Source organism: Patagioenas fasciata, chromosome 13 (assembly GCF_037038585.1).
Source record: "Patagioenas fasciata isolate bPatFas1 chromosome 13, bPatFas1.hap1, whole genome shotgun sequence".
NCBI lineage: Eukaryota > Metazoa > Chordata > Aves > Columbiformes > Columbidae > Patagioenas > Patagioenas fasciata.
Genome location: NC_092532.1, coordinates 6697588 through 6718410, shown reverse-complemented (window position 1 = coordinate 6718410; position 20823 = coordinate 6697588). Strand labels below are relative to the sequence as shown.

Below are 20823 nucleotides of genomic sequence, written 5' to 3'. Positions count from 1 at the left end.
AGGTTATAATTGCTGCTGCATTAATAAAAAAAAAGAAAAAGACACTTATTGAAGGACCAGGAATTAGAACTTTTGCTGTAAAAGAGCCGAGCTTCTATCTCCTGCTTCTAGAAGCCGAACAGAGATCAAACCCCGTGATGCTGAGGAGCTGATGCGGTTGTTCCCAAATAAAAAGCTTTCTCCTCTGAGAACAGAAAACGGCTTGAGGACATGCTATCAGTCTTGGTGAGCACTGGGGAAATAGATGATCTGACATTGCGATCACAAGAATTTCCCAAACCAGCCACACTTAGGCACAGAAGAGTCTGTAAAGGGCTCTTGTGAATGGCACTGTCTTTCCTTTCGTGCGCGAGAAGGCCTGAAAAAATATCCTAGACCTGATTTGTCTAATACAGAAATGTCCCTGGCTCCTTTCAAGTAGAGAAATGCCAACTTGATTAATGCTAAGTAGTCGTGGTGCTCTTGTTTTGTGTTTTTTTTTTTAATAATAAATCTGAATGTTAGCTAGCTACAGAACATTCTAAATCGAAGCTAAAATTCAAATTACAGAAGTCAAAGTGTTTTGGGGTCATAACCTTGTGAATGGAGACACTTACCTCTAGGTACCCCTCCATTTCCAAACTTTAGCCCATCCTGTTTTGTCGAAAATCTTAGTTCTCTGTATTCTCAGTGAACAGTGTCCCTAAAATGCCGGGTTAAAAACCGAAACAATCAAAATACTGTTTCTCATTTTTGGCAGGCTGGAACTTTTGGCAGTAACAAATGATGTAATTTACTGACACCACTAGAGTTAAAATGCACTTCAACACCCTTCCTCTGTGTATAGTGTCAGTACTTTCAAAGACCTCTTTCACGTTCTTAATTACTAAAAGCTAAAAACCCATTTTCTCCTAAAAGAATAGTTTTCCTCAGGAAATGCTAACTGATACTGACCTCTGTCATTGGAGACACCCGGCCATCAGAAGTCCTTGCTGTGTCTTTTAACAGAAAAAAAATCCATTTTACAAACCATTAGTTAAAAATAAAGTGATAAAGGTTTTCTTATGGAAAGTTATTATTTTTATTTCCTTTTCCTCTAGAAGTGACAAAGAAACGATACCACCCATCTGTGTAACATTAGGGACATTCAGGTAAGCCAGGAGAGTTATTTTGTAAATTACCGTAGCTCCGTAAGTCTAACTAATCAGATACCTGTGTAACCCTGATGTCCCAGCCATGTACAGATGTAAAATTCGAAGTGTTGGTCGACCACAGCAGTGTCATCCCACGTTACTAAATAACACCGCAGAGTGGTTTACTCTGAGACAAAATACAGGACAGGAACTTGCCCGGGACACCTTGTTAATAGTCTCATCATCATATCCAGATACTGTTTCAAATAAGTTCAAAGGAATGCAAGAAATTAAACACCAATACTTTGTTGTCTTAGATCATGTGTTCCTCGGAAATTGTTTCATTGAAAAATACATCTAGTTATATTTTAATTTACAGACTGAAGACAAAATTCAAACTGGAAGAAATAAGGAGGACATGACTGAACCATTCAAGTGCAATGACAGGTTAAAACAAGAAGGCACCTGACAACCAGGGGACAACTCACCTTCAGGAGAAATGTCTGTGCCCTGTATGAAATAGATGAAAAATAACAATAGTAAGTGCTGTGTACATAATAAAAACATCTAGTAAACATGCAGAAAGTAATGCAGAGTTTAAAAGATTCAAAAGGTACTTCGCTGCCAACGTACTTACCCTGGAACATTAGGTGCGTCATTATTTCAAATTAAGTCAACTTGTGGACCAGAACCTGGACTGCATACTCCTTTCTAACCCTAACTACTGAAGGGCTGGAACAACAGCTTATTTTGTTAGAAAACAGAATTAGAGGAAATTGATTCCCAGAAAAATTACACAGTAAACCATGATCTTGGGCAGGGGTTGGAATGTCTCACATCCTTCACTTGGATTTTTTTTTAATGTTTCAAGAATAATTTCAGTTTTAGAGGTCAACACTGAAACTGAACCTTTGCTGCTGAAAGATACAGGTTTAATTCTTACACCAGCATCATTTTCACATATTGAGGCCAACATCATGGGTAGTCAAAGAATATGTTTAATAAAAAATAATTAAACTTCCATTTGCTCTATAGAACATCATAGAAAGTAATTCAATAAATTACAAATGACTTTTTAAGACGCTTGTTCAACTACAGAAAGCAAATTCAGACTACACAGAACACAACTGGCAAATATTGCAAATGTCCAAAAAAAACCTGGACTAAGACTTGGATCATGAAGCCTGAAACAAGGGATAGAAATACAAGGCAATAACAGCTAAAGTTCTTTTAGTAACTACCAACACACACTTTATCATCACCTTGGATATCCTTTTAACTTCAGCATTAGTGTAATTCTACTGAGGTTTCCTTATAACCCTTAACTTTATACAACTGTATTTGCATATAGTTTAGCTGATAGTGGGACATTTTTTTCCCCTTCTGGTTCAAACTGATTAAAAATAAACCAAATATATTATGTTCAAGTCTACACCAGCCTTCATTACTTGGAACTGTAATTGCCTTATTACATAGAAAGAATCACTAGAATGGTAACCAAACTCACTTGACCATAATTAGGAAAATACTTTATTTCATAAATCTGATATAAATTAGGTTTTAGCCACAAGATTTAGGATTTGTTTTGTGGGGTAAGGGCGGGAAGTGATGGTATTGTTGATAGACTCCGTCAGCGAACTAAGTTAATACCTGTTTGTAAAACTTTGGCTATTTCATAGATGCATCCTAGTTAAATAAAAGTGCTATATTACAAAGGGCAAAATATTAAATATGAAATACTTTTTTTTTCATGATGAAGAATTGCTACCCCCTTCTCTTGGCAGTTTTTAATTTTCACTATTGCTAAGACACTGCATGAAGGGCCAAAAATCAGAATACTATTTGGAAAAAGACATAACCAGCACAATCCAAATGGTACTTGTGTAATTGTGTCATTACATGTAATACTGCTTCTAATCATGGGGCTATTTATTTTGCACATAGAAACTTATATTTCATTGGTAAAGTTCTTGATAAAAAACAACACAGTTGTTTTACTGTACAAGCAAGCAACAGAACTATATCAAAATATACAGTTTGTTTTTTATTTTTTAAAATTTATCCCTTTGTAAAGCTTTTTCAATGACTTCTACTAGTACCTGTATCTATTTTCTCTTAACACTTGCCTATTCTTGGACCGCAAACGATGTAACCAAGGTCAACTGAAGTCCGTAAATGTGGATCTGGGCCTCGACTGTGTCAGAGTAATAGCAGCTTCAGAGGAAGGAGGAATCATATCACACATCAAATATCAGACAGATTTTATATAGTAAAGGGTTCTAAGGATTTAGACTCAAACAGATGCCTTATGCCCTGTTATTGTGGTTTCTAGGAATAAATCATCTTCCTTACTATTCAAAGTGCTTTTTCTTTAGTGGGAAACTCAGCATAACGTATGAAGTGATAGCCCAATAAGGATTTTAGGTTATATTTAATATTTAGTCAGATTTAAATCTGCAGAGAAGTTCAAAACTATCTATACTTTATTTACCATTTTGAACTGGTAACTCCAGGAGGTTTTATGACATAAAACACAAATAGAAATCTACACAAACAAAGCAAACAAACGATTTTTACATGAAGTATGCAGTGTTGAAAGGTCTTTTCAGTGGCACTTTATGACAGTTTGCCTCTTCTGAGTCTTGGGGAAACTACTCCTCATTTTGGGACTTTGAATTCTGCAGAGGGAGCCCAAAACTTTGCAAGGTGTAAACTAAATAGATCTACATGGTGCCAAGTAGCATGAGATAGGACAGTTTTTGCTTTAGTCTCCCCTCACCGCCATCAAAGAGAACAGCTGTAATAATGGGGGGAAAAAAACCCAAAAACCAGTCGTATCTCAAATAACTCAGATTTTAACATGATATACAGGATGTCTTTAAAAAAACAAAACAAAACCTGAAAACAAGTAATAGAAACCAATGTAAACGTCCTAAACTAACTCAGCTGAGGTAACAGGTAGCCAGTTTAATTGGCTGATTGGGAAAAATTTATCTTTTTTTTAAACACACTTGTACCTGAATTGGAAACAGCAGTGCATCACAACACTAGAGCATTTTCATGTAATTAAAGCAATGGATGGTGATGTAGATTCTACAGCTTTCATGACATTCATTAGCTGCCCAAATTATTGCTGAGTTTTGATCTGTAAATTATAAGTGTCAAGGAGGCTGTAAAACTATATTCAAATTAAATCAATAATATGCATAAAGTATTCTGTGTTCACTGCAAATATATTAAATATACAGCTCTTACTTGAGCATTATTTTCATAAAATTAACCCCCCAACAAAATTATAATGCCTTTTGTTGTAATTTTACACCATTGTGTATTTGATAGTACATACAAGTTCAGAAACTTATGAACTTCAAGAAATATTACATGCAAAACGTCTCTGAAAGCAGTTTGCACTTCTAAACAAATACTGAAATGTTCGGTCAGTAAATCATTGATGCACTCAACACTGGGTTATTTACAATGAAATAATTAAAGAATAAATTCAAAATCAGTTTATAATTTAAGTGCAGAGTCTGGGAATCAGTCTTCATCGCTAGAATCTGAATCCTCGGATGAAGACGATGTACTATCAGATCCAGATGAAGCATCTGCTTTCTCTGAACCCTCATCTGTGCTGTTTTCGTTGTGAGAGCTTGGCTCTGTTCCCCCTTTGTCTTCCTGATCTCTAACCCTGGAATTTTCCTCCTTTTCTTCTGTGGGCTTGGCTGAGCCTGTGTCATTGCTTTCACTGTTCTGTACATCAAAAATATTAGACTGAGACAAAGCTGGGATATGAAGATTAAGGCCTGGAGTGAGAAGCATCCCTGGGTAAAGTATGTTGGACAAAAGTAATGGGTTAAGAGAGAGAGGATTGGCAGCCGCAGCAGCAGAGGATGTCGAAGGAGAACTTGAAACAGAGTTTTCACCGCCAGTATCCGTATTTTGGTCTTCTGTCCTTTCTTTCTTTATATCTGCCTCCTTTGAATCGCTTCCCTTTTTTTCCTCTGAAAGAGGTTCTGTAGACTTGGCCAGAAGTCCTCCCATGCCCAGCAGGTTTGGTAACCCAGCCATCCCCGACAGCAGCATGGGGAACACGGCGGCCACATTCTTTGCTTCTCCTCCGGCCGCTAAGCCGGCCGGCATTCCCATTAATCCCGCTGTCACCTGCAGCGACTGCAGGCTCTGCAGGTTTTGCTGTAGGGCCTGCAGGCTGGGCAGATCCACACCCGGGATTAAGCCGTTGGCCAGCAGAGGGTTCACCGACACGCTGGCGGCCGTGGCCGCCGCCGCAGCCGCCGTCGCCTTGGCAATCTCACTTTTGGGGCGCCTGCCGCGCCGGCTGACTTCTTCCCGCACCACAGGGCCGGTGAGAATACGGTCAAACATACCTTCTGGAAGATACCCCTGCAAGAGACACAGCGGCTGTTTTTAGGATTTTGAGATGGATAAGTAAAAGCAAATTGCAATCCCAGTGTACAGGAACAGTGCCAGAGATTCCTCCGGTATGCTCGCACCACAGCTGGACGTCCAGACAACGCACTGGGATTTGTGGTGACTTTGTGCTACCGCATCTCAAAGGTCTCAAGGCCCATTTCCACAGCCAGGTCTGCACAGGTTTCTCCTCCCACCCTCCACTACCTCATCCCTACAGGTTTTTTTGCAGATCAAGCCAAATACAGCTAATGAGAGGAGCAACCTCAATTTAAGATCTAACCCAATATCGCTTTGCAATATTACCACATCCCAACTGTCTGGCAGTTTAATTTAAAAAAATTACTTAATTTAAAGCTAAATACAAATGTGTGACTGCACACAGACCAACAGTCTCTGAGCCCTTTTTATTACTGTTAGTGTCTGTTTGATGTCCTTGTATTTCACCTCATCTATAAAACTAAGAAAAAACAGTAAAAACCTCAAGCCAAATTAAAATGAAATTCAGTGTACTTTTCTTTTCAGGGCTTGCACAGTAATACTTCACCTCTGTAAGCCCTCCTGCCTAGTAATGAAGAAAGAACTGTAACAGACACTAATTCTCTTTGAAACGCACTGTCTCGAAAATTGGTCTTCAAAATGGCAATAATAAGATCAACTATTACACACCTCCACATTACAACAGCCTCTTCTCTCCCCAGCGAATATCTCTAATTTAAACTAGCCTAATACAACTAGAGAAACTCTGAACTCATGCTCTGTTCTCCTCTCCTGTGGATCGCTTAAATTCTAGAACAATTCTGCTATTATTTATACCTTGATTCACTGCACTCCAATCCTGTTCCTAGTTACCCGTTTTTGTACCAGAATGTCCCACAAGGGTACTGGAGACACTGGCATTTAGGACTTTGCAGAAAGATTACAAATTCTGTGGTCAGTCAACTAGAAAAAATGAACATTGTAATGTCTTTGTCAGAGGCTGAAAGCGTAGCATAAATAAAATACTTCTGATATGATCTAGTAGGTGAGGAAAGAGACTTCATAAGAATATTCTGTGGGCTACTACTTCTCCTAAAAACCTCCAAGGCTACATTTATGAGATGAGAAAGTCAGAGTATTACAGCACCTTCAACCAAATATCTAATTCAGGGTTGTCAGGCGCTGTCTCCCCTTCCCTCTCACTCACAGCTGTGCCAGCAAACCAGCCCAGGGAACCAAGCTGGCAGAAAAACAGTAACACTGCCTCACATCCCACATTTAATATACTACCAGAAATTTAAAGTCTGCCTTTTGGCATGCCTTTTTTTTCCATTTGCCTTGTTTTTTTTTTTTAAGATATATTTCATATCACAATTATGTCACTCCGCAAATACTCACAGACTGTTTCACAACTTCTCCCCATTCAGGAGCCACTCCGTACTCCGGATTTTCTTTCAAGAACCTGCACAAATCCTTCAGAGGTGGAGCAAACGCACCCCCCACCTGAGAAGCAGAAGATAGAATTCCGTCAGGAAATAGTTCTCATTCGATAAAGGCAACTTTCCTACCTGACACTGCTTCATCCTTGCCTTTTATAGAAAACAATATAAATAAAGTCTCACTCTGAATTACCAATGAGAACGATAGAGCTTTTGAGGGCACAGGATCAGGCTATACCAGTGCGCCGAAAGGCTAGCCGACAGGGAAGACAACCGGCTTGGCTAAACAGGGAGATTTTGAAGGAAATCAGAAATAAAAAGAGAGTTTACAGACTGTGGAAAAAAGGGCTGGCTACCTATGAAGAATTTAGGAAAATAGCTAGATCGTGCAGGAAAAAAATCAGGGAAACAAAAGTGCAGTTTGAAGTTAATTTGGCCAATTCTGTTAGGGATAATAAAAAGTCCTTCTTTAAATATGTTAATAACAAAAGGAGGGGCAAGGAAAACCTCCATTCTCTACTGGACTTTGAGGGAAATATAGTTAACAAAGATGAGGAGAAAGCTGAGGTACTTAATACCTACTTTGCCTCAATATTTACCAGTCAAACAGATGGCCCTCAGGATAACTGGCCTCTGGAGATGGTTGACAGGAATAGGAAGCCAAATAGTCCCCTTGTATTCCAAGAGGAAATAGTTGGTGGCTTACTGAGCCATCTGGATCCTCATAAGTCTATGGGACCAGACGGGATCCATCCTAGGGTGATGAGGGAGCTAGCAGAAGAGCTCGCCAAGCCGCTCTCCATCATCTTCCAACAGTCTTGGCTCACTGGGGAGGTCCCAAATGATTGGAAACTGGCAAATGTTACCCCAATCCACAAAAAGGGCTGCAAAGCTGACCCTGGCAACTACAGGCCTGTCAGCCTGACCTCGGTGCCTGGCAGGGTGATGGAGCAGATCATCCTGAATGCAATCACACAGCACCTCCAGGATGGACCAGGGATCAGACCCAGCCAGCATGGGTTTAGGAGGGGCAGGTCCTGTCTGACCAACCTGATTTCCTTTTATGATCAGGTGACCCACCTAGTGGATGAGAGGAAAGCTGTAGATGTGATCTATCTAGACTTCAGCAAAGCCTTTGACACTGTCTCCCATAATATACTCCTTCAAAAGCTGATAGCCCATGGCTTGGACAAGTGCACTCTCTGCTGGGTTAAGAACTGGCTGGAGGGCCGGGCCCAGAGAGTGCTGGTAAATGGGGCTGCATCTAGCTGGCGGCCAGTCACTAGTGGTGTCCCCCAGGGGTCAGTGTTGGGTCCAGTCCTGTTTAACATCTTTATTGATGATTTAGATGAGGGGATTGAGACCACCATCAGCAAATTTGCTGATGACACCAAGTTGGGGGGCAGTGTTGACCTGCTGGAAGGCAGGAGGGCTCTGCAAAGAGATCTGGATAGACTGGAAAAATGGGCTGATTCCAATGGGATGAAGTTCAACAAGGCCAAGTGCCGGGTCCTGCACTTTGGCCACAACAACCCCCTTCAGCGCTACAGGCTGGGCACAGAGTGGCTGGAGAGCAGCCAGACAGAAAGGGACCTGGGGGTACTGATTGACAGCAAGCTCAACATGAGCCAACAGTGTGCCCAGGTGGCCAAGAAGGCCAATGGTATCCTGGCCTGTATCAAAAATAGTGTGGTCAGCAGGACAAGGGAAGTGATCCTTCCCCTGTACTCTGCATTGGTGAGGCCACACCTGGAGTATTGTGTTCAGTTCTGGGCCCCTCAGTTCAGGAGGGATATTGAGGTGCTGGAGCGGGTCCAGAGAAGAGCAACAAGACTGGTGAAGGGACTTGAGCACATGACCTATGGTGAGAGGCTGAGGGAGCTGGGGTTGTTCAGCCTGGAGAGGAGGAGGCTTAGAGGTGACCTCATTGCTCTCTATAACTACCTGAAGGGAAGTTATAGTCAGGTGGGAACTGGTCTCTTCTCCCAGGCAGTTAGCAATAGGACAAGGGGACATGGGCTTAAACTCTGCCAGGGGAAGTTTAGGCTGGATATTAGGAAGAAGTTCTTTACGGAAAGAGTGATCAGGCATTGGAATGGCCTGCCTAGGGAGGTGGTGGACTCACCGTCCCTGGAGGTTTTTAAACTGAGATTGGACATGGCTCTTAGTGCCATGATCTAGTAAATGGGCTGAAGTTGGACCAAGGGTTGGACTTGATGATCTCTGAGGTCTTTTCCAACCTAGCCAATTCTGTGATTCTGTGATTGACTGTTTCCTGGTGGTATATACGAGATACTCTCCATTTGTTTTAAATCTGATAAAGCTGAACTCATCTATTAAAACAGTAGTCTGCAACTTCAGTACTTGACATTCCTACCAATGCTTAATATCAGAGTTTATTTAGACATAGAATGAATGGAAGAGCAACAACATGAACAAGACAACAGTGGTACAAGTATTACCAAGAAGGTTGTAATGACAATCCTGTCAAACTCTTCCTTTATCCACTAAATCATTCCTATCCTATCATTTCAGTCGAGTTCTGAAAATACTTCCATCAAGAGAATACTGCTCTTGTGAAATTATTTATTTTTTTCATGCGAAAAAGGGCACGTTAAGATTGCCAGACAGCATGTCCTAATAAAATCATCTAAGTGGGAAAGTAAGTTTTCTAATTAATCAGAAGAATTTAACGGATTCAGAAAAGAAAGGTGAAATAGTGAAAAGATGAAAAAAAGAATTCCAGTTTCTCAGTTTTCTCTATAAACTGCAACTTAAACTCACATTCTCTAAGCTACTTTTGGTGTGTCCCGCCCCAGCTACTAAACATGTAACTGAACTAAAAAAGAAAATGAGATAAAATGCATTTGGTAATTCAGAGAAGTTTGGGATAGGTTATAAATGGGAAAACCGAGGTTACCAAAGTACCAGAGTCTCAATTACGGTGTGGAAACTTATTAGAGAAAAAAGCCATCATGAAACCAGGCTGCTACAGCAAGCACAGATCCAACCTCTCGCTCCTTGACCACGGACTCTGATGAGATTCCTCTGCAGAGCTGCTGTCTCCATGCACTGAGTAAAGGCTCAAATTCTGCCTCACTCTTCTCTACAGATGCAAAAAGCTTCTGACCTCAACAGAGCAGCACAAAACCATGTGCTGCGTTCCTTGCACCTGCTCCCTAACTTTGATCCCCTGTCCAAAAACCTGAATTCAACACCTGACCTCCCATCTTCCACTGCTGGGATTTTATACAAGAATCCCCCTTCTTCTGTTTCCCTGTTACACTCCGATTCAACCCAGCAATACGATTCACAACAGTTATTTTACTGGTGAACCATAACAATCAAATGCCAGAGATAACTGGAAAATGCAAAATAATGCAGTACGCAGGATTTAAGCAATTCCAGTGGACAAGTTTCTATCAAGGATGCACTAGCAATATAATTTGTCAAAAGTAGTAAAGCAAAGATGTACACAAAATTTGCAGCTTGTGAGAATGTTGCTACTTTGATCAGAAGAGCAAATATTTCAGTGGCCAAACCTCTATATTAGTCAATGGCACAAATATTGCAATATAGTGTTGAATTCTATCTATAGAGTGTCCAATTCTATCTGAACATAAACCACATGGAAGTTTCCAGCCATATCTTAGATATTTTCATAGTTGCAAAACGTTTACTAGAAGATTGTCATTGACTTTCTTGCTCTACGCCAAAACCTTAAACCAAAAACCTTTCGTTTGCATACAGTATTTCAGCAAGTGTAATATTACGGAGTTCTTCCTTTCAGGTAACTTTTCATTTGAGGAACATCGGAATGGGAACAGTAACGTAAGTACCTTTCTGGCGTTTCTTCTATTTATGAGCTGAACACGTTCTTCACCAGTCAAACTATTAACGTCCAGTTTATTAGGATTTCGACAGCGGTGTCTTTTCTGTTTGGGCCTCCCATCGTGCAGCTGCATTCTCTGTTATAAAGGAATTAAAAAATCCCATAATTATCTTCCTGATAAAACTGTTTTAAAAATGTAAGATATCTGTGCATTCTCTTGAGTCAGGCATTCATTTGAAGTCCTCTTCAATTTCAGAAATATTTTATTAACAAAAGTAACTCATTAATCGTATAAAAGGCAGTCCAGTAGACAGCACTAAATCCTCTCTCTGATGCCTCTACCCATTGCTTTGTTTTAATAATTATTCAGTTTTCAACAGTGCTTTAACTGCCAGGAATGTTGCTACTATTTCATATAATAACATCTTTATGGAAAAAATAAGCTTGTTATTCCAGACATCATAAATATGATTTTCTTACATTCTGTTCAACATTAACAAATCTCAAACTCAGAGGTAAAATGAGAACATCATACCCACACAAACATCGCCACCACAGCACTGTATGTAGGTATGAGATACATCCTACACATCACTAAATATGCTGCTATGCATTTTCAGCTCCCATCACCAGTATCATGGTAATATGAGTTTCATTATCTCAGATTTTTTTTTTAATCCTAGGTGAGATTAGACAAAGATCAAATGTCTTTAGTATTGCATTTCTTGGCAATTCCATTTGTGATGGACAAGGAAGGCTTACAGAGCTCAAATTATGTAAAAAGAAACCAGCATTTTCCTTTTCCTAAACAAAATATCAAAATAAAGAAAGAATAATTCCATGTAACACAGAATACAAACTGAAATACATTTTATGAGTAACATTCTTGTGTTTAGCTAAAACAGAGAATACTCACAGGAATACAAGCTCCTGAATCTTCAACATATCCAGGATGTTCTTTAAGCCACCTTTCTAAATCTTTTCTTTTTGGGGCATCATCACCCGCAAGCCTCGTTCCATCTTTCAGATTAATAACGGGCACTGGGCTCTCAGCATCCAGCACGCCCTGGGACTGCGCATACGGGAGCACCGGGTTCATTCCTGCAGCCACGGGGCACGAGTTGATACCTGGATTAACCTGGAGAAATTCCAAACATCCAACTGAGTTCTCCACAGAAAACAAACCACCACAATTACTTCACATAGGATACAATGAAGGCTACAGTCCGGCGGATCATTGTGCAGACACCAAGACAGGTCCCTTTCCATCACTGTACCATCAGGTCCTGTGATAGATGTTACAGGAAAGGATGCCAGAAAACACTGCTAGGTCAAATATCAAGTTTTTAATAATATGTTGTTAATTACAGGTTCACCCAAACTAGAATTAAACTTACTTTTTGAAAACAGTTATCAATATTTAAAATACCTAATATTTAATAAACTGTACCAGCTCCCACGTGTGTAGACATTAACCATCCGTGAATCATTTCAGAAAAAAATCAACCTAATAGCTTTGAGCAATAAAGTTTTTATGTTTACAGCTGGTTATGCTCAGTGAAGGCACTGACAGTAATTTGGACCTTATTTTTGGATTTAAAATCAAGTTTACTTACATGATTAGGCTGTTTATTTCTGTTCATAAAGAGGACATCAACTCCCTCCACATTCTTCCTTCTCCCTCTTCTCTTCTTGACTGCAGGCTGACTGTCAGCTACGACTCCATTGGCACTGGCTGTTAAGTGACTGGAAGTACCTAATTAATGATGCAATAGAATTAGTGTCAGTTGTATGAGTCATTTTACAACAAGAAACACATCTGAATAAAAAAGGGAATAAAATTCCTTGAAACAGTGCCAGTACATATAATTTCTACATGTAATATCTATCAGAAATTGCCTGTTTTATGACTGTTTGAAATACCATTAATATCAGGCTCTGAAAAGCCACTCTGCTCTCGAAGTTTCCTACTACCGCCTCCTACCCCCTCCAAATAAATCTGTACAGGCAGGAAAGCTGTTAAAAACTGCTGATACCACACACATGTTCAGAGGAAGACATCCTGAAATACATATTTATAACAAGATCCTAGTGGTATGTTGCAAAAGAATTATTAAATACAAAATGCAATTGAAGGGCAGTGCATTTTTAAAGGAAACGCTCTCATCCACCTATGTATGCGATCTCAACAAACTGCAGTAATTTAATCAGAAACTGGCTTAAATCAAGCACCCAATTTTAGTAATTTCAAATATTTATTCCATATTTTAACTGCTCACTTCAGGCTCATTTTTATTTGGCAGTGTACACCTACTGTGATTTTTTAATGAAAATAAGCTATAAGTTTTTAGCTATAAGCCAAAAATTGGTTCTAGACTATTGTCCTCCATTGTTTCCTTACAAGAGGGACCAGACAGAAAGTGGAAAGTGCAAACTGGCACAGGCATAAATCTGGAACTCTACGTCCTCACTTACAAACCAGCCACAGTAAGTTCTGATTTAAACTGATTCCCATCAGTGTAGAGTGATGCACTTCAGAATTATTAAAACCTTCTCGGGGCGAGGGGGGTGTTCATAATGGCATCCTTCTAATAAATGAACACTACAGAACTGACAACCTCATATCTCAGCTGAGGTACCCAGTTTCACTAACACACTGCAGAGAATGCCCCCAGACTGCAGTTTAGCGCAAATAACATCACAAACATCTCTCTCCACCACCTGTGCATGAAGACCAACATAAGACGACATTTTATCCTGACCCTTGTGCCCCTGACGTTTCACGTACCTGATTCGGGAAGCGATTTGGGGAAGGTGACAAGGCTGGTTTCTGAAGCGTTCTGGAGTTCGCGCAGCCGAGCCAGGTATTGCTGCTGTCCCAACACACCTTCCTCGCTTTCAAACGGCCTTTTCTGAGACAGTCCCTGCTTCTGAAAAGTCAATTTCAAACCACCTTCCTGTTAAATAAATGCCAGGGTTAGAAGAGTCTCTTCTGAAGCAGAAATGACTACTTCACAGTCAGGATGCTCGCATACAAACAGTTATTCCAGAAGAGTTGAGGAAGAATGAAAACATCGTATTAGACCTTAAAACAAGCCTTGGGTCTCCTCCATGTGAAGAAGAAATCTGAACAGAAATTTTGTGGAGTTGCTTCTATGAATATAAACTTTAAATTATCTACTATCTTAACTGAAAAATTCAGACACTGAACAGCTGTCTACCGCTCTAATCCAGTCCTAAAGAAATGTCAAACCCAGTTACAAGAGGAAGTTTTCATACATTTTAATGTGCTACTAAAGGTCTCAAACCATAGATAAGAAAAATGTTTAAAGCTTCCAGCTTGCACTTAAACTGGGAAATTCACCTATAGCCCTCTAAAAGCCCATGTAATAATCAAGTGCTTGCTGGATAGGACATGCTGGAATGTTTAAAAAAAGCCAAAGAGAAATACCTTTTTCTACTAACCATATTTCTTAGAAACAGCATAAAACATGCTGAGAAGCACCAGAATGGCAAAATTTCAATCCAGAGAAATAATAATGATTCCTTCCAGGGGCTTATGCAAATAAAATAAAACAATAAAACCCAAACTAAACCCAAAAAACCAAACCCAAACCCCAAACAGTCAATGCCCAGAAGCAGCAGACCCAAATACCCACAAACAAGTGTGTGAAGGGAGTGAGAGTGAGAGCAGGCAGCCACTTGCAGGTAAAGCATGCTGCAACACCGCAATCGCAACCAGGTCCTAGGGCAATAAAAATAAACATACGTCATTGATTTTCACTGTAAACTCCTTTTCTCGTACATGCTTCTTCACCTTTGACATCTGCGGTGACTGATCGTACTCTTCTTTCAGCCCCGCGAGGGGGGGAGTGGGTGCGCTGGGCTCGCTGTAATCGGCGGCTGCCCCGGGGCTGTCCAGCAGTTTGGTTGTGTAGAACGAGGCCACCGTGTTGCTGTCGTAGCTCCGTCTGGCTGAAGGCCATTTACCTTTCAACACCGTTTGACAAATACTGTCAAGGCGGTTAATCATAACTCGATCCTAAAACAACAGAGGAAATGCGAGAGTAACACTTACCAACGCTGCACACATTGCTTTTATGTTTCATATTCCAATTCTAGATATAAGAGAAATCATAATATTTTTAATCACTGGACTTGGACTTCAGATTTTAAGTTCCTGGGTTTGTACCAATGTAGAAGTTTGTAAAAGCCACCTCTGTACTTAATATCACCACCTGTAAAAAATACACACTCAACTATACAGGGCCTGAAAATGCTTGAAACATGTTATTTCACTGATTTTTAAAGGAGAGTTACAGAACCTACCAAAGTGGTCTGTGTAGGTCTGGTTTTGACTCACTAGTAGCACGGTCTCAACCTGTGAACAGCACCAGACTGTATGTGTCAAACAGTGTTCATAAAACTACATCTACAGACTTTTATTCACATCTTACTTCAGCGTTTGAAACCATGTTATTCCTCAGTCATGGTCTTTAGACACCGGACGCAGATTTGACTTCACGCACCTGTATAACACATAGCTGAGTTTACTGGGACTCGATCTAAGTACATGTAGACTCCAAAAACTACCAAGTGTTCTGATAATTTCAGAGTGCTGTTATAATGCAAATAAAAAATGTGAACATTAAAATAACCTGTTCTGTAAGCAAGCATGTTTCTGCCAAGTTCAAGGCCCTCCCCTATATTTATATCAGTTTGATTTTGTTCACTCTGAACATTACACCTCATGAATTATCTCATCTTCATCTTAAATATGCTTCTTTTACAGTTTTTTTTCCTATGTGAACATTCTCTTTTAGAGATGCAGCTATACAACAGACATATAAAATGCTTTGTCATAATTTTACTATAACTTACCACAAACAAAATTCTTTTTTTCCCAAGATCTCCCCACAGCTCGGTGGTACGGTTTTAACGTATTTAATTGAATAGTCACATCACAACCCACCTTCTCTTACAACTTTGGTTTTCAAAGTATCATAAACTTGCCTTTGGCCAGTAGGATGCAGCCAACATGTATCCACCTTGCAGGAGGTAACTGGAATTCGGTGTCCCGTTGTTCATCTGGAAACTGTCCTGCGTCTCGTCTTGTGTTGTACTCAGAGAGGCCACACTCTCTTCATCATACGCTTTTATATGCGGGGTTCCTCCTGCTAAATAAAAACACCAGGATCATTCGATGTCATAAACTATTTGAAACATCACTGTAAAAGCTTCAGGTGAAGAAAACAAAGAACAGCGTTCAGAGGAAGTCCGAACACAAAGTTAAACCGAAGAATTGATCTGTTTGTCTTTTTCAGGATGATTGCAGATCTTTTTCTAGGTATGCAAATTCCACATATATTCCTGGTAATGTTTCAAGAGCGTAATGTATCAAACACCTAGCTATTCGAAAACAGACAGGCTTCAGACTAATCTGATAGTCCTCACTTTAATATATTTCCTTTGTAAGCCAACATGCACTAAAATACTGAATTAAATTGAAACTAAAAGTGTCACTGGAATATTGTCAATCTATTGGGATAATACTTTAAAAAAACACCCCATTTCATTTACTGGATGAAATGCTGGATGTTCCACATCTTAACACACGCGTCTGCATCATCTAATTTTTTAAAGTTTTAATGACAGAGTATTTGTTCCTAGTATCTTTCCAGTGTGTCCTCTGACTTCCCTTTACTTCTCATTATTATTTTACTTTTGCCCCCATCCAGACAACAACGTAGGTTTCTCTATGACACGATGAAACAGCCTGAAACTAAGAGAGAAAAAAAAGTGCTGCCTGAAAGGTAAATACTACATCAGCACAACGAGTAAGAGTATTCAAGGACAATCCTACAGAACTCAAATTTGTCCTAAACAATAGCAACGTATTGACTCATCTGACACAATTAAGCTCTCCTTTAAATGATGTTTCAAAGGACAGAAGCATGGCAACGCTCCATGATCACTGCACAATATATGAAATAAAAACTGGGCTTAAAATGACAATGCAGAGGAAGTCAAAGGAACTTTTCAGTGTTTACCAACCTCTTCAACACCAAGCTACAGCAAACCAGCCACTAACAGAAAGGCTGAGTGATGTACGAGACTCTGCAATCTGAGGATGGCACAATTACTCGCCTAAACAGACTGGGCTGGCACAAAGTGAGCCTAATATTTGGATGTGTAGCACACGTTACAGGATCCACCGTCTAGATCTAAATATTTATGTCATATAAGCATTCTTCTTCTCTCACTGTTCTAATGTTTGCACACAACTGTTTCCTCTGAAATATCCTTCCAGTACTACAGGCAGCAGCATCTCAATCACAGCATTTCAATTGCCCAGTAAATGAATCCTATGGTTTCCATTTGCCATTTCCACAGACTAGAAGATCCATCCGACTAGCAAAATACCTTTTTCTCTCAGGTACTGGAAAAAAAAAAGCTTATTTACTTTCGCTGTAATCCCACATCTTTTGTTATTGCACAGCGGAGAAATATTTTCACATTCTGAGTTTCAATGGGGCAAGAGTAGAGGACACTTTATTAGGAACATAATAAACAAGGATTGGTTGGTTTATTAAAAATTTTATATCACTTCACTGAAGTTTTTGCTTTTATGTTGAAGCATCCAAAAGTGTCTCTGTGTTATTTGGTCCTATGCTCTATAATAATCACCTCAGTCTTTCCTAAGCAGGTACATATTTTGAAGTGTTTAACCGTTCTAAGCTTTCAGTGCAAGTACACTGCTTGGCCACCTCCAGTTTCCAAAAAAAGCAGCTGACATTACTTGGACAGAAGAAAGCTTGCAGATTTCATGAAAACACAGTAAGGAAGCTACAAAGACAGGTGAGCAGAAGTGGAAAAAACAAACAGGGAAACCAAAAGATTCTCTAGGAAGAAAAGGAAACAGTAGTAGGGAATTCACAGTGTGTATATATATATATATATATATTTATATATATGTATATATATGTATATTCTATATTCTACTTCCGAACACAAGCCATTCAGCTCTCGTCCCACACGTGAAGCACACGCACAGTGACCTTGCCTAGTGAATCAGTCAGCAAACCCCAAGTACCTCATCCAAGGCACTGTATGAAACAAAATAGTGTACCCCTGCAATCCTTCCCAGTCACTTGAAGGATCAAGCAAATATGTTTAAGTTTACTTTCGTCAGATTTAACATCCTTTTTTAAACTTTTTCCTTTAAGAATAAACTTGTTCAGTTTAAGAGCATACTGCAGAAATATGACTACACACATACCACGCTTCTGTGTCTCCTCTTCATCGCTATCACTCTCTTCAGATGATGACGATGACGACGATGATGAGGAGGAGGATGACGACGAGGAGGATGAAGATGCTGAAGAACAAGATGAAGACGATGAAGAGCTAGAGCCTGATCGAGAGTGTGAACAAGATGAGGAAGACGAAGAAGATGAAGAAGATGACCTGGAAGAACAGGATGATCTATCTGAGTCAGAGTCTGAGTCAGAGCTGGAGTCAGACCCCCTTTTGCTGACCCTCTGTTTTTTGGAAGCCGCGTTTGGAGTTAGAGGCTCTGTCCTTGCAGCCACCATGCGCCTGTCTGTCTCTGTCCTCACGCTGGGTTTGTGGTCGGCATTTTGCATTGGTGTGCCGTTTCTTGGACTCAAAGGTTCAGATTTCATTATTGTCTGTGTCTCCTCTGTAGACATAGATTCCTCTTCAGAAGACTGGAGGTCCTCTTTCAGGTTTTCATTTTTAGCTTTTGTGTCCTCAAAAGCATTCACTTTAGCATCTGACAATCTTGACTGAGGTGTCAGAGGAGAAGCAGATAATGCCATCTGGTACTGATGCAGGAGTGGAGTAGAAGTCCTTGAGAGTGCCACTTTATTTTGATTATAGTTCCTCTGGGCAGACATAAACGAGAGTTCAGGGTCACGAAGAATATGATAATCCGTCCTACTAACTCCATGTTTAGCAGCTCCAATAAGTAAATCCCTGTCATGAGTCCCACACTCCCACCAGACAGGTAAATCTGGGTTTGGCTGGCATAGTTTTAGCCGTTCGAACAACTGTGGGTGTCTAAGAGCCTGTTCTCGCACCTTCCTTAGGAGTTCAATGCGATACAAAGTCCGAGAAGCACGTTCCTCTGTAATTGGTTGGATAAAAACGTTTGGGTCTACGAGTTCTGTAGTAAAACAAAACAAAGGTGAGAATCTGGAAAAAAAAAAAAACCCACTGCACATCAATACTAGAAGTAGATGGCTTTAATCCGTTCATATATGTCTCCCCATTATAAGCTTTGATTTTTACACTTACCACGTTTCCTTTTTGCCTTCTGCCCCATTTTTAGTTCGTAACACATAAAAGTAAACCCTTTTCAAGATAAGCACTGGCAACAGAAATTAAAGATAAAACCAAGTAAAAATAAATACACCCACCTTCTTTTGAGGGGAGACGACAGACTCTCCGGCACATGGACATAAACGCATACAAATACTTCTCCAGGCTCTCGTCGGTTTTCTTGTGCAGCCGAGCCATCGCTCGAAATTTGGTCCAGTCAAACCGTCCCCTTTCAGGATCAAACACCACGCCAAACGTGGACACAACTCTGTAGAAGTCGGCTTCTTCTCTTCTCGTCCATCTTGATCACCAAGATAAAAAAGAATTGAAATCCTGTCATTTTCTTCACTATTTCACACAGCTAGCAATTATTATTTCTTCTACATTTTTTGTATCAGGATGTATTAAAAACGTGTATTTGCACGCTGCAGGTACCTTTGCTGTCTTTCAATCTTAGCAGCCATCTTTGGATTCAGAGCAACTTCCTCATACGGAGGCTGCATCATACTGGTTTGTACTGGGAAGGTGGGCTGGATCTGCTGGGCCTGCCGATTTTTACTCGTTCGTTGATAAGCTGTTATTAGGCGGCGAAGACGTGTTGTTAAGGCAGACTGAGTGGGCCAGTAGATTTTGTCTCCTTCCATCATTTGTCCATCTATATTAGAACAAAGTCACAAGAAACACAAGTTAATAATTGCTGGTGTCTGTGGTTCTACACTAGGCAATCTAAATACATTTTAGCTGAGGGTCAGGAGACTGAATAATTCAAACCAGACTGAATGGGCTCAGACTTGAATTTGTATATATTTACCTCCATCTGCTATTACTAGATCACCCGGGGATGAAACATCATCCTGTCAAAAAACAGAAGGGAAGCAAAATTAAAAACCTAGCCCCTCTCCAGAAACTTAATTCAACTTAAATCTTATAGACAACTCATAAATATGACGAAGAGTGAGAGTAACACGTATTTCAGACAAATGGTATAATTCTGTTGTGTGCCTTGTCAACAACAACTCCCTCCCATTCTCCCCAGTTGCAGAAAGACATGGAATAAGTTCTCGCAATTTAGAAAAATATAGAAAAACTTAATAATTTGCTCAAAGAAAAGGTGGAAGTATTACAGTCTAAGTGTGTTCAAAGGAGCTATTCATAGGTGCCTACTATACCTCTATGTCATCTTTAAACAATGCTGGTGCTGGTTTATATTCTGGATCTTCTACATCCCTGTTAAAATTTCAACACAAAAGAACCCATCTTAGTAATAGTTTAGAAGTCCTTACACTCTCTTCAGTTAAGCAAAATTCATTTAGTTAGATATACTTTATTTAATTTTCTACAAGAAACAACAAAAGTATTTCAAGGCAGCTTTGGCTTGAATCCCGTCCCCCCCAGTTTGCTCTCATTCAAAGATGTTTGTTATAACCGCAGCTGCTGACCCCACTGATGAAGCGATGAATAAAAGCATTTCTCATGCTGGCAGTTACCAGTAATACTCTAACTGGTCTCCTGGTGTCACTGGTTAGCTACACAAGACTCATATATCGTGCAATCAAGCTAAACAGGTCTTTAGCACTTCGTCTCTGAAGGATTTTGCACTTGAGTGTCTAAGTAGTATTTCCGACACAGCAGCACACGACAGAGCCCTGGTTAACAACAGGGTGCTGCACTTTTCCTTTAACTGTGAAAT

At 40.0% G+C, this 20823-nt stretch overlaps 1 protein-coding gene across 13 annotated transcripts in view; it reads right to left on the bottom strand.

Annotated features, from left to right (window-relative positions):
- Nucleotides 1–2090: 2090 nt before the first annotated feature.
- Nucleotides 2091–20823, bottom strand: part of CHD9 (chromodomain helicase DNA binding protein 9) — a 92517-nt gene continuing 73784 nt past the window's right edge. For 6 of the 13 annotated variants that reach the window (XM_065848706.2, XM_071814469.1, XM_065848700.2 and 3 more), the window contains 13 exons: nt 20303–20360; nt 19945–19987; nt 19569–19788; nt 19232–19434; nt 18070–18978; nt 15804–15967; nt 14560–14832; nt 13579–13747; nt 12407–12546; nt 11707–11928; nt 10798–10926; nt 6918–7022; nt 2091–5513 (listed from right to left, as the gene is read on the bottom strand). In XM_065848706.2, coding sequence (XP_065704778.1) covers nt 4650–5513; nt 6918–7022; nt 10798–10926; nt 11707–11928; nt 12407–12546; nt 13579–13747; nt 14560–14832; nt 15804–15967; nt 18070–18978; nt 19232–19434; nt 19569–19788; nt 19945–19987; nt 20303–20360 — 3499 coding nt within the window. In that variant the 3' untranslated portion in view covers nt 2091–4649. Of the gene's footprint in view, nt 5514–6917; nt 7023–10797; nt 10927–11706; nt 11929–12406; nt 12547–13578; nt 13748–14449; nt 14536–14559; nt 14833–15803; nt 15968–18069; nt 18979–19231; nt 19435–19568; nt 19789–19944; nt 19988–20302; nt 20361–20823 lie in introns of those variants that run through there. The other 7 variants (XM_071814470.1, XM_065848701.2, XM_071814471.1 and 4 more) reach the window with 6 other exon arrangements.